The following is a 16,531-nucleotide window of genomic DNA, read 5'->3' as shown; positions in this document are numbered from 1 at the left end:
TCACAATGCCTCCTTTTGCCCACTCCTCTTAACTTCCACCCGCCCGCCCGCCCGCCCGCCAGCTTCGGCTTTTGCTCCACTTCATTTCATTCAGCCAGCCCTGATACAGTGATAGAATACAGAGAGAGAGAGCAGAGCCAAGGAACATCTTGAAGGTCCTCTGCTTTGCTGCGTCCAGCTATTATTGCTCACGGGAAAGGCGGCAGCAACTAATAGCGTGGCCCTCTTGCCCCATTGCTATCTCGGCCATAACGAGGGTATAGTAGAGCAGCCTGCCAATCCACCACCCACATTCACCGTGTTCGGCAGGTTGGAGCTGGAGGCTGGAGCTGAAATGGTGTGTGAGAAAAATACTATTACTTGGCTGGTGGCTGGTGGCTGGTGCTGTAGGAATATGAGAGAGGAATACTGTAGGGCTGATTGAGTTATAATGAGTACCATGCATGACTCCGTCCGTCCTTCATTATTCCTCACCGTCGGTCTATCCACAAAGTTTATATAGCTATTTTATTAACTCGCTTTAATTCTTCTTTTGTTTCACTCTGTCACAACTCACAGTCTACTAAGGTGAAAACTTGGAAAGGGAGAAAAAAAAAGAGTAATGAAGAGAAGAAAGGGAAAATGGAAGGAGGAAGAAGAATGCCGCGCGCTTTTCCTGTGCAACAGAGGTTATCATCCTTGCAAGCTGGGGGGACCTGATCTGATCTGATCTGATCTGATCTGACGAGCATCGACGACAGACAGACAGAGTCCACTCCGCATCGCGTCAGCCACCCCGTCTGACCACAAGCGCCGGCCGACGGATGATGATGGATCGGCACGCGCATCCCGAATCCGTCCGCATGGAGCCCAGCCCGGAGGAATTGAAGGCGATCGAGCCGTGGCGGCCGGGCCGCCCGCGCGCAGCTCGCAGCAGCTAGCGCGCCGAAAGGGATGCGCATGTGGCCGCCGCCGGGTAGGGCGGGGGAGCTCTAGCTCTAGCCTCTAGGGGCACATGCGGAGGCGCACATCGCCTCGCCGGCATGCAGGTTAATTGCTTCGCCGCCAGCTTGGCGGTGGTCGTCGTTCTCGTCCAGTCCAGCGCCGATCGAGTTGTGCTCTGTCTCTGTGGAGTTTAAAGCAGAAGCAGCCGATCCGCGGGGGAAGACAAGACGAGGGGAGATTGCTCTGTCCTGATAGAGCTGGCGAGTAAAGCCTAAAAGCCACATGCCCATGCATGGTCTCCCTCGCTGGATTCGGATCGTGTGCGCACGCGCGGTCACGGTCAGAGGGATCTACCAACGCTCTGGCTTCTCTCTGTTCCATGGTGACCGCAAGATGACAACTTGCCAATCAAATGGAGAAGGGGGAAAAAAGAGAAAGTGCTTCCAAGGGAAAGAAAAAGAAAAAGAAAATCCGGATTTGGATCGGGGTATTGAACCCGACGTGAATCGAACACGCAACCTTCTGATCTGGAGTCAGACGCGCTACCATTGCGCCACGGATCCGGTTGTGGCCTTAGCCAATCACCAATATATATGTATATTTATGTCTATTTAAGAAAGGCCTGTCACCAACTAACTGGAAACTGCCACCGCTATAGTGTTATGGGAGCTGGTGGACACATTCAGCTGCAAGTCAAAGCTGACCGAAGCTAGCATCCATGCACGAGAGAGAGACGACGGCAAGGCCGGTGTATAAGCTGCTCTACAGTACACGACTACTCGAGCATACTCCATCGCTGACTTTGAAACAAGCTTCGTCCCTTCTGACGGATTCAAGTTCAGCATACGTCAACAGTGCGCACTTCATCATGCCACAACAAAATAAAGCGATCACATGCATGCGCCCAGCAGCGCACGGCCAACTGCCACATTGATTTCTTCTTATCAACGCGGGACCATTTTCTACTCCCTGTCCACTTGAATTTTTACTATCCCGTCCCTGCTGATGCAAGTTGACCGCCTCCAACACTTCTCAGTTCTCATCCTCTCCAAATTTAACGAAGCTGGGCCCAGGTCACAAATAAAGTCCGATATGAGGCCAGGATGGATCTTGAAAAATACTGGGAAGCTACCGGTGGGTTTAAGATCATATAACTTCTCAATTTAACGAAGTTGAAATCGAATATGCAGCATGTAACTTTTTAGTTTTTACTTCTCCCTAGCATTTCGTACCCATTTTGCAGAAGGGATCTAGGGGCACAAAACTAATCAGGATATAGAATATCAGCATCAGGTGCCTGCCGTGTACACAGGTAGTACATGGACTACCCTTGGATGATCTCTCTCTCTCTCTCTCTCTCTCTCTCTCTCTCTCTCTCTCTCTCTCTCTCTCTCTCTCTAACAAGCAAGCTTCAAGTTTGAGTACAGCAGGTTTGCGCGCCATGGATGATGCAGACATGCAGTGAGTAGCTAAGCTCAAACTTGACGAATCCTGCTTCAGCCGCCTCTTCTCTTTTACATATGTGGACGGCACACGCACGTCGTCCTCCGGAAGTTATAGGGCTGTTTGCGTACTCTAATAGCAATAGGCGAAGATCGACCGATCGACCAGTCGGCTCCTCGATCTCTGTCCTGCCTGCATGTGTCTTCGATCTACCATCGTACAGTATGATGCATCTACACACATCTGACATCTCTCTCCGCTACCCGCACACGTCGCCGTCGTCGTTGCTGCCGGGGCCGCCGGACTCCGGCAAGCAATGCAATAGACGCAGCACGCTAGCTCGGCTCCTGGAGCGAAATAAACCGCCGAGAGGGACTCGCAACCCTCACCGACGAGCTAGTATCGATAAGCATAGCGCGCGTGCGTCGTCTCGTCGGATCTCGGATGGCACGCGCGGTCGTCGTCGCGGTCCCGCGGACGGCGACGATATATACCCCGTTGCGTGCCGACGGTCGATCCTCATTGTGATCCGGCCTGCACGCCATTGCGTGGTGCGAGTGCGACGGCGGCCATGCCGCAGCGGGGGACAGAGAGCGCGGAGGGTGGGACGACGGAGACGACGACTTGTATTCAGAGCTGAGTCGGAACGGATCGTGTGCAACAAGCAAAGCAAGCGTACCGTACCGTTGCTTCTGCTGTCAATGGCGCACAGTGTTTCGGCTTACCAGACGGCCCCGGCCCGTGTCATTTTCGTAAACAGTTACCACCACATCGCGAATAATGGTCTGCACGCCATGCTAGATTTTCCGCTCTCCACTTTTAACCACTGTTGAAGGTTGGCGGAGTTGACTGTACTCTTTACCACCCATCGGTGATCAAATATTGAACCACATAGATCTCACTGAGGCTAATCCCGTTGCATCGTATCATACACGTTTAACGGGTGCCACGTATGACTTTGTGCTGGCGCGACATGAGATTAAACATGAGGGAGAGAACGAAGAAAGCCGTATCATTATAGTATGGGAACATATCAGGTGACCAATCTCTTCGTGTAAACTATGCACCTAATATATTCTCTTCTAGTATGCAACTTAGGTACAATATATCTGAGATGCCAGTCTTGAGAAAAAATGATATGATACAGTGCATTAAGAGTGTATGTAAGGATAAGCGGGTTGCCGTACGGTGGCAAAACCGGAACGTAAGCGCAAAAAGATGGAGTACTATTAGATCTTTGGATGAACTACTTTTTTTGCGGCGCCTGAAGGCTCCATCTGCTTGTGTAAAACTTGCGGGGCCTTGGAAATGAGAATAGCGACATTGGGCCAAGAACTCGGTTTACAAGCACCCGCACCGGCTATCTTTCATGGGCTCCAGCCCACTTCTATACGGCATAGCCAATTTATTATTATGTCAATTGCTATTAATAAATAGCTTTGATTTGAATTGAAAAGCAACAGCAAAACAATTAATTCGAGTAGCCGAATTTAATATTGTTTATATTAGGAACATGTTTTTCTATGAACTTGAACATACAGCTGCTAGTTGAGAGCCTTGCGAACGGCCTGGACTCGTTAGATGGCTCTCGTAGCACTTTCTCAGTTCTGAGTTCAACTCCGTGTGGAAGTGGAATTTAGACTGAGGTTACACAAAATTCTCTTCCTTGTCCCATGTCAAATAATAGGTCTAAAGCCTAGCCTATATGTGGTATGGCACGAGTTGTCTCGTAAAGATTTCGGTGTCGCTGTGTATGGGTGGGATGATGATTTGAGGATTTTCTTAGCCTGCATGAGAATGTCTTCTTCTATAGCCCCGCAGGTCAATTTTTTTTTCTAATTGAGAGCCTTGGCTCTCTTCCAACAAGAACACCTCAGCTTAGCTCATAGGAGTTCAATTTATCATTTTTCTTACATGGAAGAAAGTGAAGGTGGAGGAGAGATTGAACTATATCTTCTTCAAGAGCTGGCTCATAGAGAAAAATGGGCAGCACACTTTATTAATGAGCGAGATGTTGTAGGTCCAAGATGCATTGAATAATGTGCTATAATATAAATCAATAGAGGTATAATCTTTTTGCTATCTCTTGTATGAGATGCACAGCTAGAAAAACGCCCATTCGTCCCACAAGATTAGTACCGGGCAGTCTTTACCCGGTACTAAAGATGGCACAAAGTCATTTTAGTACCGGGTCCAAATTTAAGAACTTCTAGAACCATTTTAGTACCGGACCAAGACACCAGCCGGTACTAAATGTCACTTTTTAGTACCGGCTGATGTTTTTGCCTGGTACTAAAATGGCGCGGCCATTTTAGTACCGGTCAATGACACCATCCGATATTAAATGGTGACATTTAGTACTGGTTGGTATTTTGATTCGGTACTAAATGGTCCTTCACGGGTTACTTCAAAAGGAAAGCATTTCCCACCCAGTCACATATGATGCGTAGGTTGGATGGTAAGAAAACTTCGTGCGAGGCTAGAGATTGTGGGTTCGAATCCTCTCATGATCGCGCATGCGCATTTACACGGGCCTCCAGGAAGGTTTATTCTTTTTCTGCCTATTTAGTACCGGCCCGGCGGTACCGATTGGAGCAACCGGTACTAACCAAGCCATACGACCTGTACTAAGTACTAATAGGAGTTTTTCTCGTAGTGATGCATGGATAAGCTTAGAGCTAGTGTAGAATTGTCACATACTATACGTATTTGATCTGCTTCTGCGCGTCGCCGTCAGTTGCTCAGGCATTTGAACCAACCGAGGCATCGTCGTCTCCGTTGGTGCAGCCGTATTTGTCGATGTACGGGTTGGCCAGGCTCTCCGGTGGGTAGCTGTCGATGCAGTCGGCCCAGGCACCCTTGTCGCCCATGTCGCCGATCACCTCCCACACGCAGCTGTTGCACTTGAACCCCGACCCGAACCCCACCATGAGCACCCTGTCCCCGACCTTGAGCCGCCCCTTGGCCTCCATGTACGAGAGCACGTACCAGACGCTGCTCGCCGACGTGTTCCCCCACCGGTGCAGCATCATCCTGGACGGCTCCACGTCGCGCTCATCCAGCCCCATGCTCCGCTTCACCGCGTCGATCACCGCGACGCCGCCGGGGTGGAGGCAGAAGTGGTCGGCGCCGGCCTTGAAGTTGACCGTGGCGGCGGCGGCGGCGCCCCCGCGGCGCAGCAGTTTCCGGCATGCCGCGACGGCGGCGAGCCGTGCGAGCTCCGTGGCCGGGAGGATGCGCGGCGCGAGGCGCTCTATGTTCACGGTGAACGCGCGGACGGCGACCTTGGGGAGGGACTTGCTGAGGCTGATCCCGGCGCGGCCCTCGGCGTCCTCGCGGTGCACGATGGCCGAGTGCGCGTCGTCGTCGGCGGCGACGGTGGTGCGCACCGTGAGGCGCAGCTCCATCTTGGCGCGCCCGCGGAGCGCCGGGTCGCTGGTGAGCAGCGCCGCCGAGCCGCCGCAGCGGAACAGGCAGTGGCCCAGCATCATGGACCGGTCCTGCCCCGTGTAACAGTTGGGCGCGATGCACTCCGCGGAGACCACCAGCGCCAGCGCCGGCCGCGGGGACCGCGCGCGCAGGGCGTTCCGGGCGAGGTCCACGGCGACCAGCACGCCGGCGCACCCCATCCCGGCGAGGTTGTACGCGGCGACGTCGTCGCGCATGCCGTAGGCGCGCACGATCCGGGACGCCAGGGACGGCGCCGGGTGGAACGTGCTGACGTTCACGACGAGCACGTCGACGTCGCGGGGGCCGAGCCCCGCCCTGGAGAGGAGCTCCGCGACGGCACCGTGGAAGAAGGCGTCCATCTCGTCGAGGCAGTCCTGGTGGGTGGGGCTGTCCTCGCGGCCGGTGAAGAAGGTGCGCGGGACGTAGGTGTGCTCGCCGAGGCCGGAGCGGAGGACGACGCGGAGGAGGAAGCGGCGCGCGGGGGCGTCGAGGCGCTTGCTGCGGTCCAGCACAGCGCGCATCGTCTCCGTGGAGAACTTGCGGTCATCCGGCGGTTTGTAGCAGACGTAGTCCAGGAGGTAGCAACGCGAGCGCCGGCGACGGGAGGCGGCCGCCATTGCCGAGTAGGCGGCCAACGCGACGAGGAGCACCCGGAGCAAAGCGATCATCAGCTCCATCAGGTGCTAGGGATGTAGGATACGTTTCGGCGGCAGAAGGGGCGTATAGTTATTATATCGCTATAAAGATGCGAAAACATGTGTACTTATGGTTGTTGATCAAATGGTTGGTAACGGTTAGTTTAATTCTTTTCATGTGGACATAGCAATTGAGATCGAAATCACCAGAACCCTAAATTTCAAGATCATTCCTTTCATGTGTTGTGCTAGTTTGATGTCATGGTAACCTATCGTACGTTTTTGTCCTATAAGCTTGATTTGTCATGGACACTAGTCTATCAACCACATGATCATTCCTTTCCCTGAAAATGAACTCAATGAAAACTTTTGATATTAGGGACCAAATTCAAGTATTCAACAGTAAGGGAATGGAAAGATCAGCTGACCATTATGAATAGGCAAATTTTGGCCACGGACATTCGAAAAACGATGTCTTTGCTGCAGCACACCGCCAACTACGTTTTTAGCCATGGCACATTAGCCTTTCACGTTAATTGGTTGTAGCACACCGCAGCCAAGAAACAATCAATTTCGCCGGATTTGGAGAGAGAGCATTAAGTGTGTGGACAATTTTTCCCCTAGCTCCGTTAAGTGGTCCGACCCAACCTCTCGGTCGGTCGGTCTGCTTCTTCTTCCCCTGGCTCGTCTTCCTCTCTCTCCCTCTCTCGTTCCTTTCCTCTCCCTGTGAAACCCTAGCAACCGAGGGCCCGATACGCGTCCAAAGCAGGGGCGCCCGAGTTCTGACAGCTCCAAGCCATCCTCCTCTAGGGAGATTGCCTTCACCGTCCCTATACGCGTCCAAAGCAGGGGCGCCCGAGTTCTAACAGCTCCAAGCCATCCTCCTCTTCTATCGGGCCCTCGGTTGACAGGGAGAGGAAAGGAACGAGAGAGGGAGAGAGAGGAAGGCGAGCCAGGGGAAGAAGAAGCAGACCGACCGACCGAGAGGTTGGGTCGGACCACTTAACGGAGCCAGGGGCAAAATTGTCCACACACTTAACGCTCTCTCTCCAAATCCGGCGAAATTGATTGTTTCTTGGCAGCGGTGTGCTACAACCAATTAACGTGAAAGGCTAATGTGCCATGGCTAAAAACATAGTTGGCGGTGTGCTGCAGCAAAGACATCGTTTTTTGAATGTTCGTGGCCAAAATTTGCCTTATGAATACCAGTGAAGAATTGTCACATTTATGTACAGCTTCTCCTCCACACACATGGAAAGCATTTCATCAAGTCAATGACCACATCCAGATTAAAACTCCACGAATGTGCAGATAAGATCTTGACATTGCGTACCACGGTCGTTAAGCTAAGAAGCTGCAATCCCTGAATCATGTGGAGAACAAATCATCAGGCCATCTGCGAACGCAGACAACGCAAATTTCTTCTCTATAGCACCTAGCAGCCTTATTACTAAGACGCGTCCGCTTGTCGCGCGCCCCCGCCGCGCGCTGTCGAGGACGCCTTACGAGTTACGATAATCCCACCACCACAGCTCCGGTCGCTTATGGCGACGTCGGCGGATGGGAATCGGATATGCCGTTGTGAGATCACAAGCAAATGAAGGGAATAATATGCAAATATGTTGGGGTTTTACTTAAAATGTCGCTATGCAATCTGGGAGGTTTATTGTAAAAAGTTGGATCGTGATTAATAGTTGCGATACGATTTGGAGGTTTATTGTAACATGTCGGCTCGCGATTAATAGTCACGATCCAATTTAGGGGGGGGGGTTTAATGAAAATATTAAGGCTTCATTTGTAAAATTCGTAGGAACCAGCGGAGGCGGAGAGAAGAGGCCGACGGACATCGGCGGCGGAGGTTCCGCAGGACGGCGACTGTGGCGGGGCTGTCGAGGAGGCACTCCGCCGGGACGCAGAAGCAACGGCCGGGGCCAGCGTCGACGGAGAGGATGCGGGAGACGACGCAGGCGAGGACCTCGCCATCGTCGCCGGGATGCGAGAACTTGGGTGCGCGCGCCATCCTTGGTCGGGACTCGAGACTCGGAGGCCCAGGATGGCGTCGGGAGGCCGCTGATGCAGTCGACGCCGCTCGGGCTGCTGCCTTCTCCTCCTGCTGCTTCTGCTCCGCGCGGCGTTGGATCTTTAGCTCCTGCGGGTGCCTGTCTTCTTGGTCGTTGCAGCTCCGCGACCGGGCACCTCCGTGGCCATCGATGCTAATAGTCGATACATAGAATTCAATCGAGTTAACGGTATCGCCGGATCCGTGGCGCAATGGTAGCGCGTCTGACTCCAGATCAGAAGGTTGCGTGTTCGATTCACGTCGGGTTCAATACCCCGATCCATATCCGGAAAAATTTTATTTCTTTGCGAGCACTATTTCGAAAGGTTGTACATGTGGACATGGCTAGTTTTCCGTATTAGCTATCTTTTCATTTTTTTTACTCAAAACTAGATTTGGCAAGGATAGAAGTTTCCCTTCTATTTTCAGAAGTGTCGGTGTCCGGACCTCGCAGTCTAGCACCAACTAGTAATAATGTTGTGTGTCCCAGTCTCTAGATGGCTGATGCAAGAAGAAACACAGCGACACCGGGTTTATTCTGGTTCCGGCCGACGAGGCCGTACGTCCAGCAGAGGGGAAGTAATGTTTTATCTTGCACCGGGATGCTTGAAGTAGGGCGTACAAGCTTGAGCGGGAGAGGAAGGAAGGCTAAGTCCCTGAGTGTGCTAGAGTTGATTGAAGCGAGTGTCAATATCGGAGGATGTGAGTGTGCGTGTATGGGCGACTGGGTGTTCTCGGCCTGTCTTTTTTGAGCGTGCTTCGTCCCTCCTTTTATAGACTTAAGGAGGGAGGGTTACATGCGTGGGGGATCAGTGAAATCGTCTCTACCCCTAGATCAAGGGAGGACAGTGGATAGTCCTTGTTGCCAGACGCTGCGGGGCATGGCGCTGGGCATGATCATCGTCCTAGGAAGGCTTTTGACCATGCCCAGGCATGTCCTTGTGCTATAGCGCCAGTCGACGTCGTGGCGATGGCTGTAGAGGTGCGCAGTGCTCCGTGTTTGACAAGGCGGGGCGCCGAGGGTGCTGCAGATGGCGGTCTTGCCCCGGCCAAGAGCCGTATCGCGTCTGAGAGTCGTCGCACATGCCTGCTGAGGGTCCTGCAGAGGAGAAAGTACAAGGGGTAGGCGGCACAGTAGCGGGGCGGTATCAGGCTTGTCCGCATAGTGTTCCGCAGAGCCACATCGCGCCGGGAATAGCGGTACAGTGGTTGAAGCAGGCGGACGAGACGCCGGTCACGTCCGCTGTGCAGCGTGGTGGCCGATGCCAGTCGACGTCGTCTGACTCCCTTCCCATGCCACGGAGTGGTTGGCAGTAAGTGTGCCCGTCCCGTCGGGTGGTTGGGCCGCTGCTCCAATCTGCCGAGGGGGGTCTCGAACGAGGCGGAGTTTTCCCCCGTGCTGAGGCCGCGCGGAGGGCTCGGCTGAGGGGGCCTCGAGCGAGGCAGAGATTTCCTGCGCTTCGGGGCCTCGGCGGGGAGCCCTCGAGCGAGGCAGAGTTATTCCACGGCTAGTGAGGCCTCGAGAGGCCGTACCGTGGTGTTGGACCATGAGTCGAGCGTGTGTTTGGGCCTTTTTCTCCGGGAGTGGTCTTGGGCATCCAAGCTTAGGTGTCGACACTGCTCCAGGGAAGGGGTACCTAGGGTGTGTTTAGATTCCACAAAAACTCCAAACTTTCCATCACATCGAAACATTAAATATAGCAAATGATTCATGCATGGAGTACTAAATATAGGTAACTAAAAAAACTAATTGCATAGTTTTGATGTACGTTGCGAGACGAATCTTTTGAGCCTAGTTAGATCATGGTAGGACAATATTTACCACAAACAAACGAAATATGCTACAGTATCCGATGTGATTTTTTCTACCCGTTTTCCAGGGATCTAAACACAGCCCTAGTCGTGTTTTGTGTGTTTAAGAGCGTTTTAGTCCCTGATTAGGGTGCCCCATAATTATGCCCGACAAGAAGGTTCGCGTATGGATTTTTGACTAGATAGACAGAGGGCTCATCGACCACCGCAAAACGAATATATTCAAAACGAGTAGATTGCCTCCAAGCATCCACAACCAGTTTCTCTTCATACGTAAAGCGGTAAAGGCTCCACTGACTCGCCGCACTCAAATGCAATTAACCACACGTCAAACACGGTTTCTCGTCAGGCACACCAACTCAATCGACGCTGAAGACTAAAATTAAAGCATCTTAACAGTATTTTCCCAGAGACAACTCAATCCAGCGTCTCAACGGTACCTGACAGCATAAAGTAAACAAGTAACTCAGACGGTCTAGACGGAACCCAATCAAAACTACCTTCTGTAGGAAATACAAGCTGCTGTTGCTGCTTCTACACTAGTCTTTCTCACATAATAACCCTACAACTACTCCTTGCCACAGCACTCAGCACTGCTTGTTATTTCAAATCGACTGCAGCAGGAGCACCTGCCAGCTGCTGTGACCGCCTCACATCCTCATGTTCCTGCGGTGGAAAACAGAATGAGACCTTCTCACCACTATTCTGACAAGAAAAGAGACAGCAGAAGGCATTGCAAGAGGATATATTCATACCACGACACTGATGGCGAAAAATGGAGACCAATAACTCCTATTCCTTTTTCCCTTTCCCTTGTGCGGCAAGTTTGGCTGCCACCTCCTCTTCTGACAAAGGCAGATAGTAGATCCTCGGGGACGACTGTGTCTTCCTAAAGAGATCATCAAGTGTCACAACAGGAGGCTCTGGCTTCTTTGGAGTAGGTGGAAGCCTCTCCCTTGCTGATGCCGCTGGGTCAGCAGCCATAGGGGGCTTAGCAAGGGGTGGTGGAGGTGGCAGTTGCTCCTTCGGTGTAGCAGATTGGCGCAACACATTTTGATTAACCTGAGCCTGTTGAACAGGAGGCACCCTTGCGACAGCAGCTGGGCTAACAGGAGCTGCTGGCGGGGGAGGTGGTTCAACCTTGAGCTTCACTTCCTGAGGATCAACAAATTCGGCAACCAACTTATTGCCATTGTTTGGGGGCCACTGAAGGTTGTAAACAGCATCCCTAGTGGCCACAGCTTCATCAACTGAGGAAAACTGCAAATTAGGAGTGCAAAATGAGGCATTATCAGCTCGACAGTTAGTCAGAACATGCATACAATTTAGTACTAACATACACATGCAGTGAAACTTATAGTGTACACAAATTCAATTCCATAACATACACATGCAGTGAAACTTATAGTGTACACAAATTCAATTCCATAAAACCACAATAAAATGCAAATCGAGTGGCTGATAAAGGGCGATTGCTGTTTGATTTGAGGAGTTATTTAAGTGTCAGGATTGTTTATTGCAGCAATTCTGAATATGCTGAGCATGGTTTATTACATATCTAACACCATCAGCATAAAAATGGAGTACAAAGTGGTATTAATCCCATCCATGCTGAATTCATTTCAGCTTTGCTGATAAATGAGACTGAAGTGCACCTTTGATTTTCATTTAAGATGATGCAGTAAATAAAAAGGTGAAGATAAGAGCACAAGTCTTGGTTTAGAAAAAAAGAACATACTGTAACATAGCAATGAGTCTTGATGTGATCCATCCAGAAGTTTTGGACTGATCCAGTTTTACCAAGAAGCTCCTGCACAGCTTTCAGAGTAAATGGGCGTACAAATCGGTCAATTCTCAAAGAAGTTGTTGCAGGTTTCTGTGATGGTGGCACTACAACACAGAAAAAAATGTATTATCAGATATTCGCTGATGGAGTTTATAAATACGGTTTCTGTTCCACAAGGAGTCAAGTCAATGACTCACCAATCCGCTCCTTAGGAGAATCTACAATAGCCGTTGAATCAGACCTCCCAAAAGATCGTTTAAGAGCAGGCTGAAAAACATCCTTGGGAGCCTCAGAAACAGTTTGACTCGATGTTTGTCTCTCTAGAACTTTGGCACCATCTGCAGCCCATCGGCGCTGCCTCTTGATTGGTTCAGTATTTGCAACAACTTCTTCAGCTGAGCATTCAGCCAGGAGTTAGAATTTAGCTTACAGACTTTACACTCAATGAAATATATCCAAATTTAAGAAACTTGATGACCAGTTGATCATATGCTTGTTACATTCATGCATAAAGCAAATTTTGAAACTAACAATGAGAAGGAAAAAACAAACACTAAATTAACTCCAAGCTCAATGCAAGCTACTCTCAAACTAAGCAGAAGGCTTTAATTGCTTTTATTAAATAAGAGTACCAAAAGAAAAAAAACAAGGGACACCAGATTTCAACTAGAGAAGCAATGTTATTTCTCTAAGCATTTTCCTTTCAGATGATCTGTTGATATCCCCATGAGCTATTCCGTAGAAATTTCAAGTGCCAACGAAAGAGTAACGGTTCCTCACGGATGCACCAGTACAAATCGAAGGAAAGTTACCAAGCTAGTTTACATGTGTGCAGCATTTGCATGCCGACTAGAATTGTAAGAATTACACAACCATGAAGAGTACTTTATGACAGGCAAAACTATAAAGCATGCACACTGAAGTAAGAAAGCACTGAGGGCAGAGTTGAAAACTATAGCAATGGTAATGATATTTTAGAGCACAATAAAACAGAAAGGATTTGTAGCGAGAGAAACAAACCTTCGAGTTTCCTCTTTTCTGTTGAAGCTGCTGACTTCTCTTCAGCTATAGCCTCCTTGGTATCAACAGAGGAAGCCACAACAGCAGAATCAGGGAGGGTCACCTCTTTCACATCTTCTGAGTTAAGCTCAGTCTTTCCATCAGATTTCATATTGGACTCAACTTGTTTAATTTCCATAACATCCTCCTCCATTGACTCATCACCTGAACTCCTGTCTAAATTTAATTTCTCTGGAGAACCTTCAGGACTATCTTTCTTGTATGAGTCCACATTAGCGGTGGAATCTATGTCTTCAACAGATGACTGGTCCTTAACCAGCTCTTTGTCATCATCCAATTGCTGCAAATCTTCACCTAAGGAAGTAATGCCGGATGATGGTTCAACCATCTTCGGCTTAACCTCTAATTCTAAATCAAAATTATTAGCATTCAAGTTATCTTCTATATTATTCTTTTTGTTAGTTGATAGATCACTAGAAATCAACTCACACTTAATTTGAGACCCTAAATCTGGGCTAACCTCAGGTACCTGAATATTTTCTTTTGACACGATGGGCTCGCAGTCCTCGTTCATGATATCAGAATCTTTGTGTTCTTCATCATACATTGGCACTTTGCCACCCAAATCATCCACGGGTGACAGTTTCTCCCCATCATTGCTTACTGGTGCAGCTAAGACAACATTGGTATCCATATGGCTAGCATCTGCAGGTGCTGGTGCTGAATCCTGTTCTTGAATTTTGGTTGCTTTGGTGGCATCAGACTTGACTTCAGAAGTGGCCGAGTCCGACTTCACTTCAGTACTGACTGCATCATTGACAATGACTGCCTCGTTGGTGTCAGCATCTGAGGTCTTCTCAAGAACAGGCTCATTATTACTTTCAGTAAGCGGTTGCACTTCTTCGAAAAACAAATTTCCTCCAGCAATTGATTCAGGTTCTTCTCCTTTGGCAGCTGAAGTCTCATTCAATGAAGCTTCAACATCAACACTGGGGGTAGGAACTGAATGCTGAGTGACATGAACCACTGTTTCGTGCTGAACTTCTGTGATGGTAACTGTAGTTTGTTCACTAGCATTGGCATCAGGCAACTGATCATCTGCATTGGCTCCCACATCTTCATCAGCTTCATCAGCTGTGTTTTCACTCTGAATGGATTCAAAGAGTCGCCTCACAAGTTCCTCTTTCAAACCCTTGACAGGAAGCCTTCTTTTACGGAGTTCATCCTTCAGATCAGTAACTCTCCACTGATCGATTGGTCGGTTGTTTAGCACAGGATATGATGACATGGTGACTGCCCGACAGAAAAATAAAATAAAATCAGACTCAACATTACCAGACCTCAGTAATTTATTATCATTACATTGTTCCTTGGTAAAGTATAAAAACCTTTCTGTTTGTCAAAAAGAAATAAACAGCACCAATCATCAATTGAAGCCTATGGAGTCCACAGTCCAGTAAGTGGCATTGATTAATAAACAATACGCTGACACCTATAGTGGTATATCACTGAAGAATAATTGAATCGGAGTAAATTGAACAGGGAATTCGATTACTTCAATTACAACTCCTGGAATTTTAAACACTAAGGGCATCATAGAACTCCCAGTAGTAAGTTGGTTGCTTACATTTTATCAGTTCTACAGCTGAGCATAAATGCATAATGCAGGGGTAAAGTACTAGCAGGAAATGCAAAAACTACATAATGTGTATTGATGAAACATAACTATTCATTCTATAAAACCAATAATTTTCCAGCCTTCAAATATCTAGTGAACAAAACAGTGGGTATAAATCACAATACATGATATTTAACAGTATGCAAATGCTAGAAGATAAAAAAAACTCAACCGGAGGCGTATGAAGGCCCCACTATATTTTATTAAGAGGAAGCAACCGGCTTCCCGGTCGAGAAAACCCCCTGAACCCTAGCCACGACAGCGAGGGGGATTTTTTAACCCCAGCCTGAAATTCGCTCCCGCGGGGAGACGGACTTATGACCAGAGGAGTGCTACTAGAGCCACCTAACAAATTCAGCTAGAGGCCAATTCGAGCAACTGCTAGAAGATATCTGAGCAACATTACGAAGTGTGGGGCTCTAAGCTCCAGTGATCAGTCATGCGGGGCACATAAATGTCCCATAAAATAGCAGGATTCCATGATATATCCAAGAACTGGCCCAACACCACTCTCCTAAATCCCTCATATATATCAAACAAATCACGCAAGGCGCGGGGGGGGGGGGGGGGGGGGGACACAGAAGGGCACAGGAACCGCGCTCACCTGACAGCAATCCTGATGCCGGGAGATCCCACGGAGCAGATGACGCACCACCCTTGACCGAGGCGCCAAAACCCTAGCCCTAGAAACACGCAACCATCAGATCGAAACCGAGCCACCAACAAAACCTACCAAAACATCGCAAAACGCGCGAATGCGAAAAATCGATTCCACGCACCAGCCGCCGCGAATCCTCCGAGGACACGCGCTCCTGAAACAAACAACCAAAAAAGCACCACAAATATTCCCAATACAGAATTCGAAAAATTACAGAGGACGGCGGAGGCGGAGAAGGGAGGCCGGGGTTTGAGAGGGGGGTGGCAGGAGAATCGGGGCCGAAGCTATTGGGGTTGGATTGGAGCGGCGCGCCTCCCCCCGCGGCTGCGCTAGGGTTTGGGACGCGACGCGGTTCGAGTGAGGCGGGGGCGGCGAGAGCGAGCAGGAGAGGATGATGATGTGCGGCTTGCGGTGCGGGTGCGGGGGAAGCGTTGGAGGGGTTGGATCTTTTTGTTGCGGCTTTGGTCGTCACGTCACCGACAGGTGGGGCCCTATATGAAGGCAGGAACAAATGCGCCTCCCCAAATTGGTGTGACTCGACAGGTGTGATTCGACCTCAGCCTCCGAGTCCCGACGCTCTTGCTGTCATACTGGTTCTAGTAAAAAAGCAAGAATTGTATGAATACGATGTTGTCTGCAAACTTCTCAAATCCATTCTACTACTTCAGGCGCTCAGTCACGGTCGCGAAAAAAAAAACTTTAGGTGCCAAAAGCTAGAGTTAAAAGCTACATTTTAATTTCCTTTTAAGTATTTTGTAATTTTCCTTCATTTCTTGGATATATAAGATGTGAACATGTACTATTAATTATCAGTACTTGTGAACATTTCTTGTGGTACTTTTGGCATGGATATTTTGTTTGGCAATAGAAATACCTAACTTTGAAATTCTAGCTTCGCCACTGATCCATGATAAACTAGAAAACTCAAATGTTATCATCTTATCGAGCTCAATAAGGGTCGATGTGGAAAGGCTTATTCCCTCTTTGGCTCATCTGTTTTGTGCAAAACCGAGAAACTGTAGTGTCAAAGATTGTCGGTACCCCAGGACTGGGGTACCCCCTCTTG

The 16,531-nt window shown here is 49.5% G+C and overlaps 2 protein-coding genes and 2 non-coding genes across 5 annotated transcripts; 1 reads left to right on the top strand and 3 right to left on the bottom strand.

The window, feature by feature from the left end:
- Positions 1–1,415: 1,415 nt before the first annotated feature.
- On the bottom strand, positions 1,416–1,487 carry TRNAW-CCA. Its single transcript has one exon. It is a non-coding gene; the product is annotated as a tRNA-Trp (tRNA).
- Positions 1,488–4,346: 2,859 nt separating this feature from the next.
- Positions 4,347–6,516, bottom strand: LOC120652193 (3-ketoacyl-CoA synthase 12-like). Its single transcript, XM_039929942.1, has one exon. It carries the CDS (start codon positions 6,492–6,494, stop codon positions 5,109–5,111), a length of 1,386 nt encoding a protein of 461 aa, XP_039785876.1. The 5' UTR covers positions 6,495–6,516; the 3' UTR covers positions 4,347–5,108.
- Positions 6,517–8,709: 2,193 nt separating this feature from the next.
- TRNAW-CCA lies at positions 8,710–8,781 on the top strand. The gene has a single exon. It is a non-coding gene; the product is annotated as a tRNA-Trp (tRNA).
- Positions 8,782–10,668: 1,887 nt separating this feature from the next.
- LOC120652191 (formin-like protein 5) lies at positions 10,669–15,929 on the bottom strand. Of its 2 annotated transcripts, none has more exons than XM_039929940.1 (7): positions 15,587–15,929; positions 15,412–15,490; positions 13,130–14,422; positions 12,307–12,504; positions 12,062–12,213; positions 11,079–11,583; positions 10,669–10,989 (listed from the first exon to the last, which is right to left on the bottom strand). In XM_039929940.1, exons 3-6 carry the CDS (start codon positions 14,415–14,417, stop codon positions 11,116–11,118), a joined length of 2,106 nt encoding a protein of 701 aa, XP_039785874.1. In that variant the 5' UTR covers positions 14,418–14,422; positions 15,412–15,490; positions 15,587–15,929; the 3' UTR covers positions 10,669–10,989; positions 11,079–11,115. The 2 variants fall into 2 exon arrangements, with proteins under 2 accessions (XP_039785874.1, XP_039785875.1); XM_039929941.1 differs by having other exon boundaries at positions 15,412–15,484; positions 15,587–15,923.
- Between the last annotated feature and the right edge of the window lie 602 nt (positions 15,930–16,531).

Source organism: Panicum virgatum, chromosome 9K, assembly GCF_016808335.1.
Source record: "Panicum virgatum strain AP13 chromosome 9K, P.virgatum_v5, whole genome shotgun sequence".
Lineage (NCBI taxonomy): Eukaryota > Viridiplantae > Streptophyta > Magnoliopsida > Poales > Poaceae > Panicum > Panicum virgatum.
Note: the sequence above shows the minus strand (reverse complement) of the source record. Positions and strands in the feature narration are given on the sequence as shown.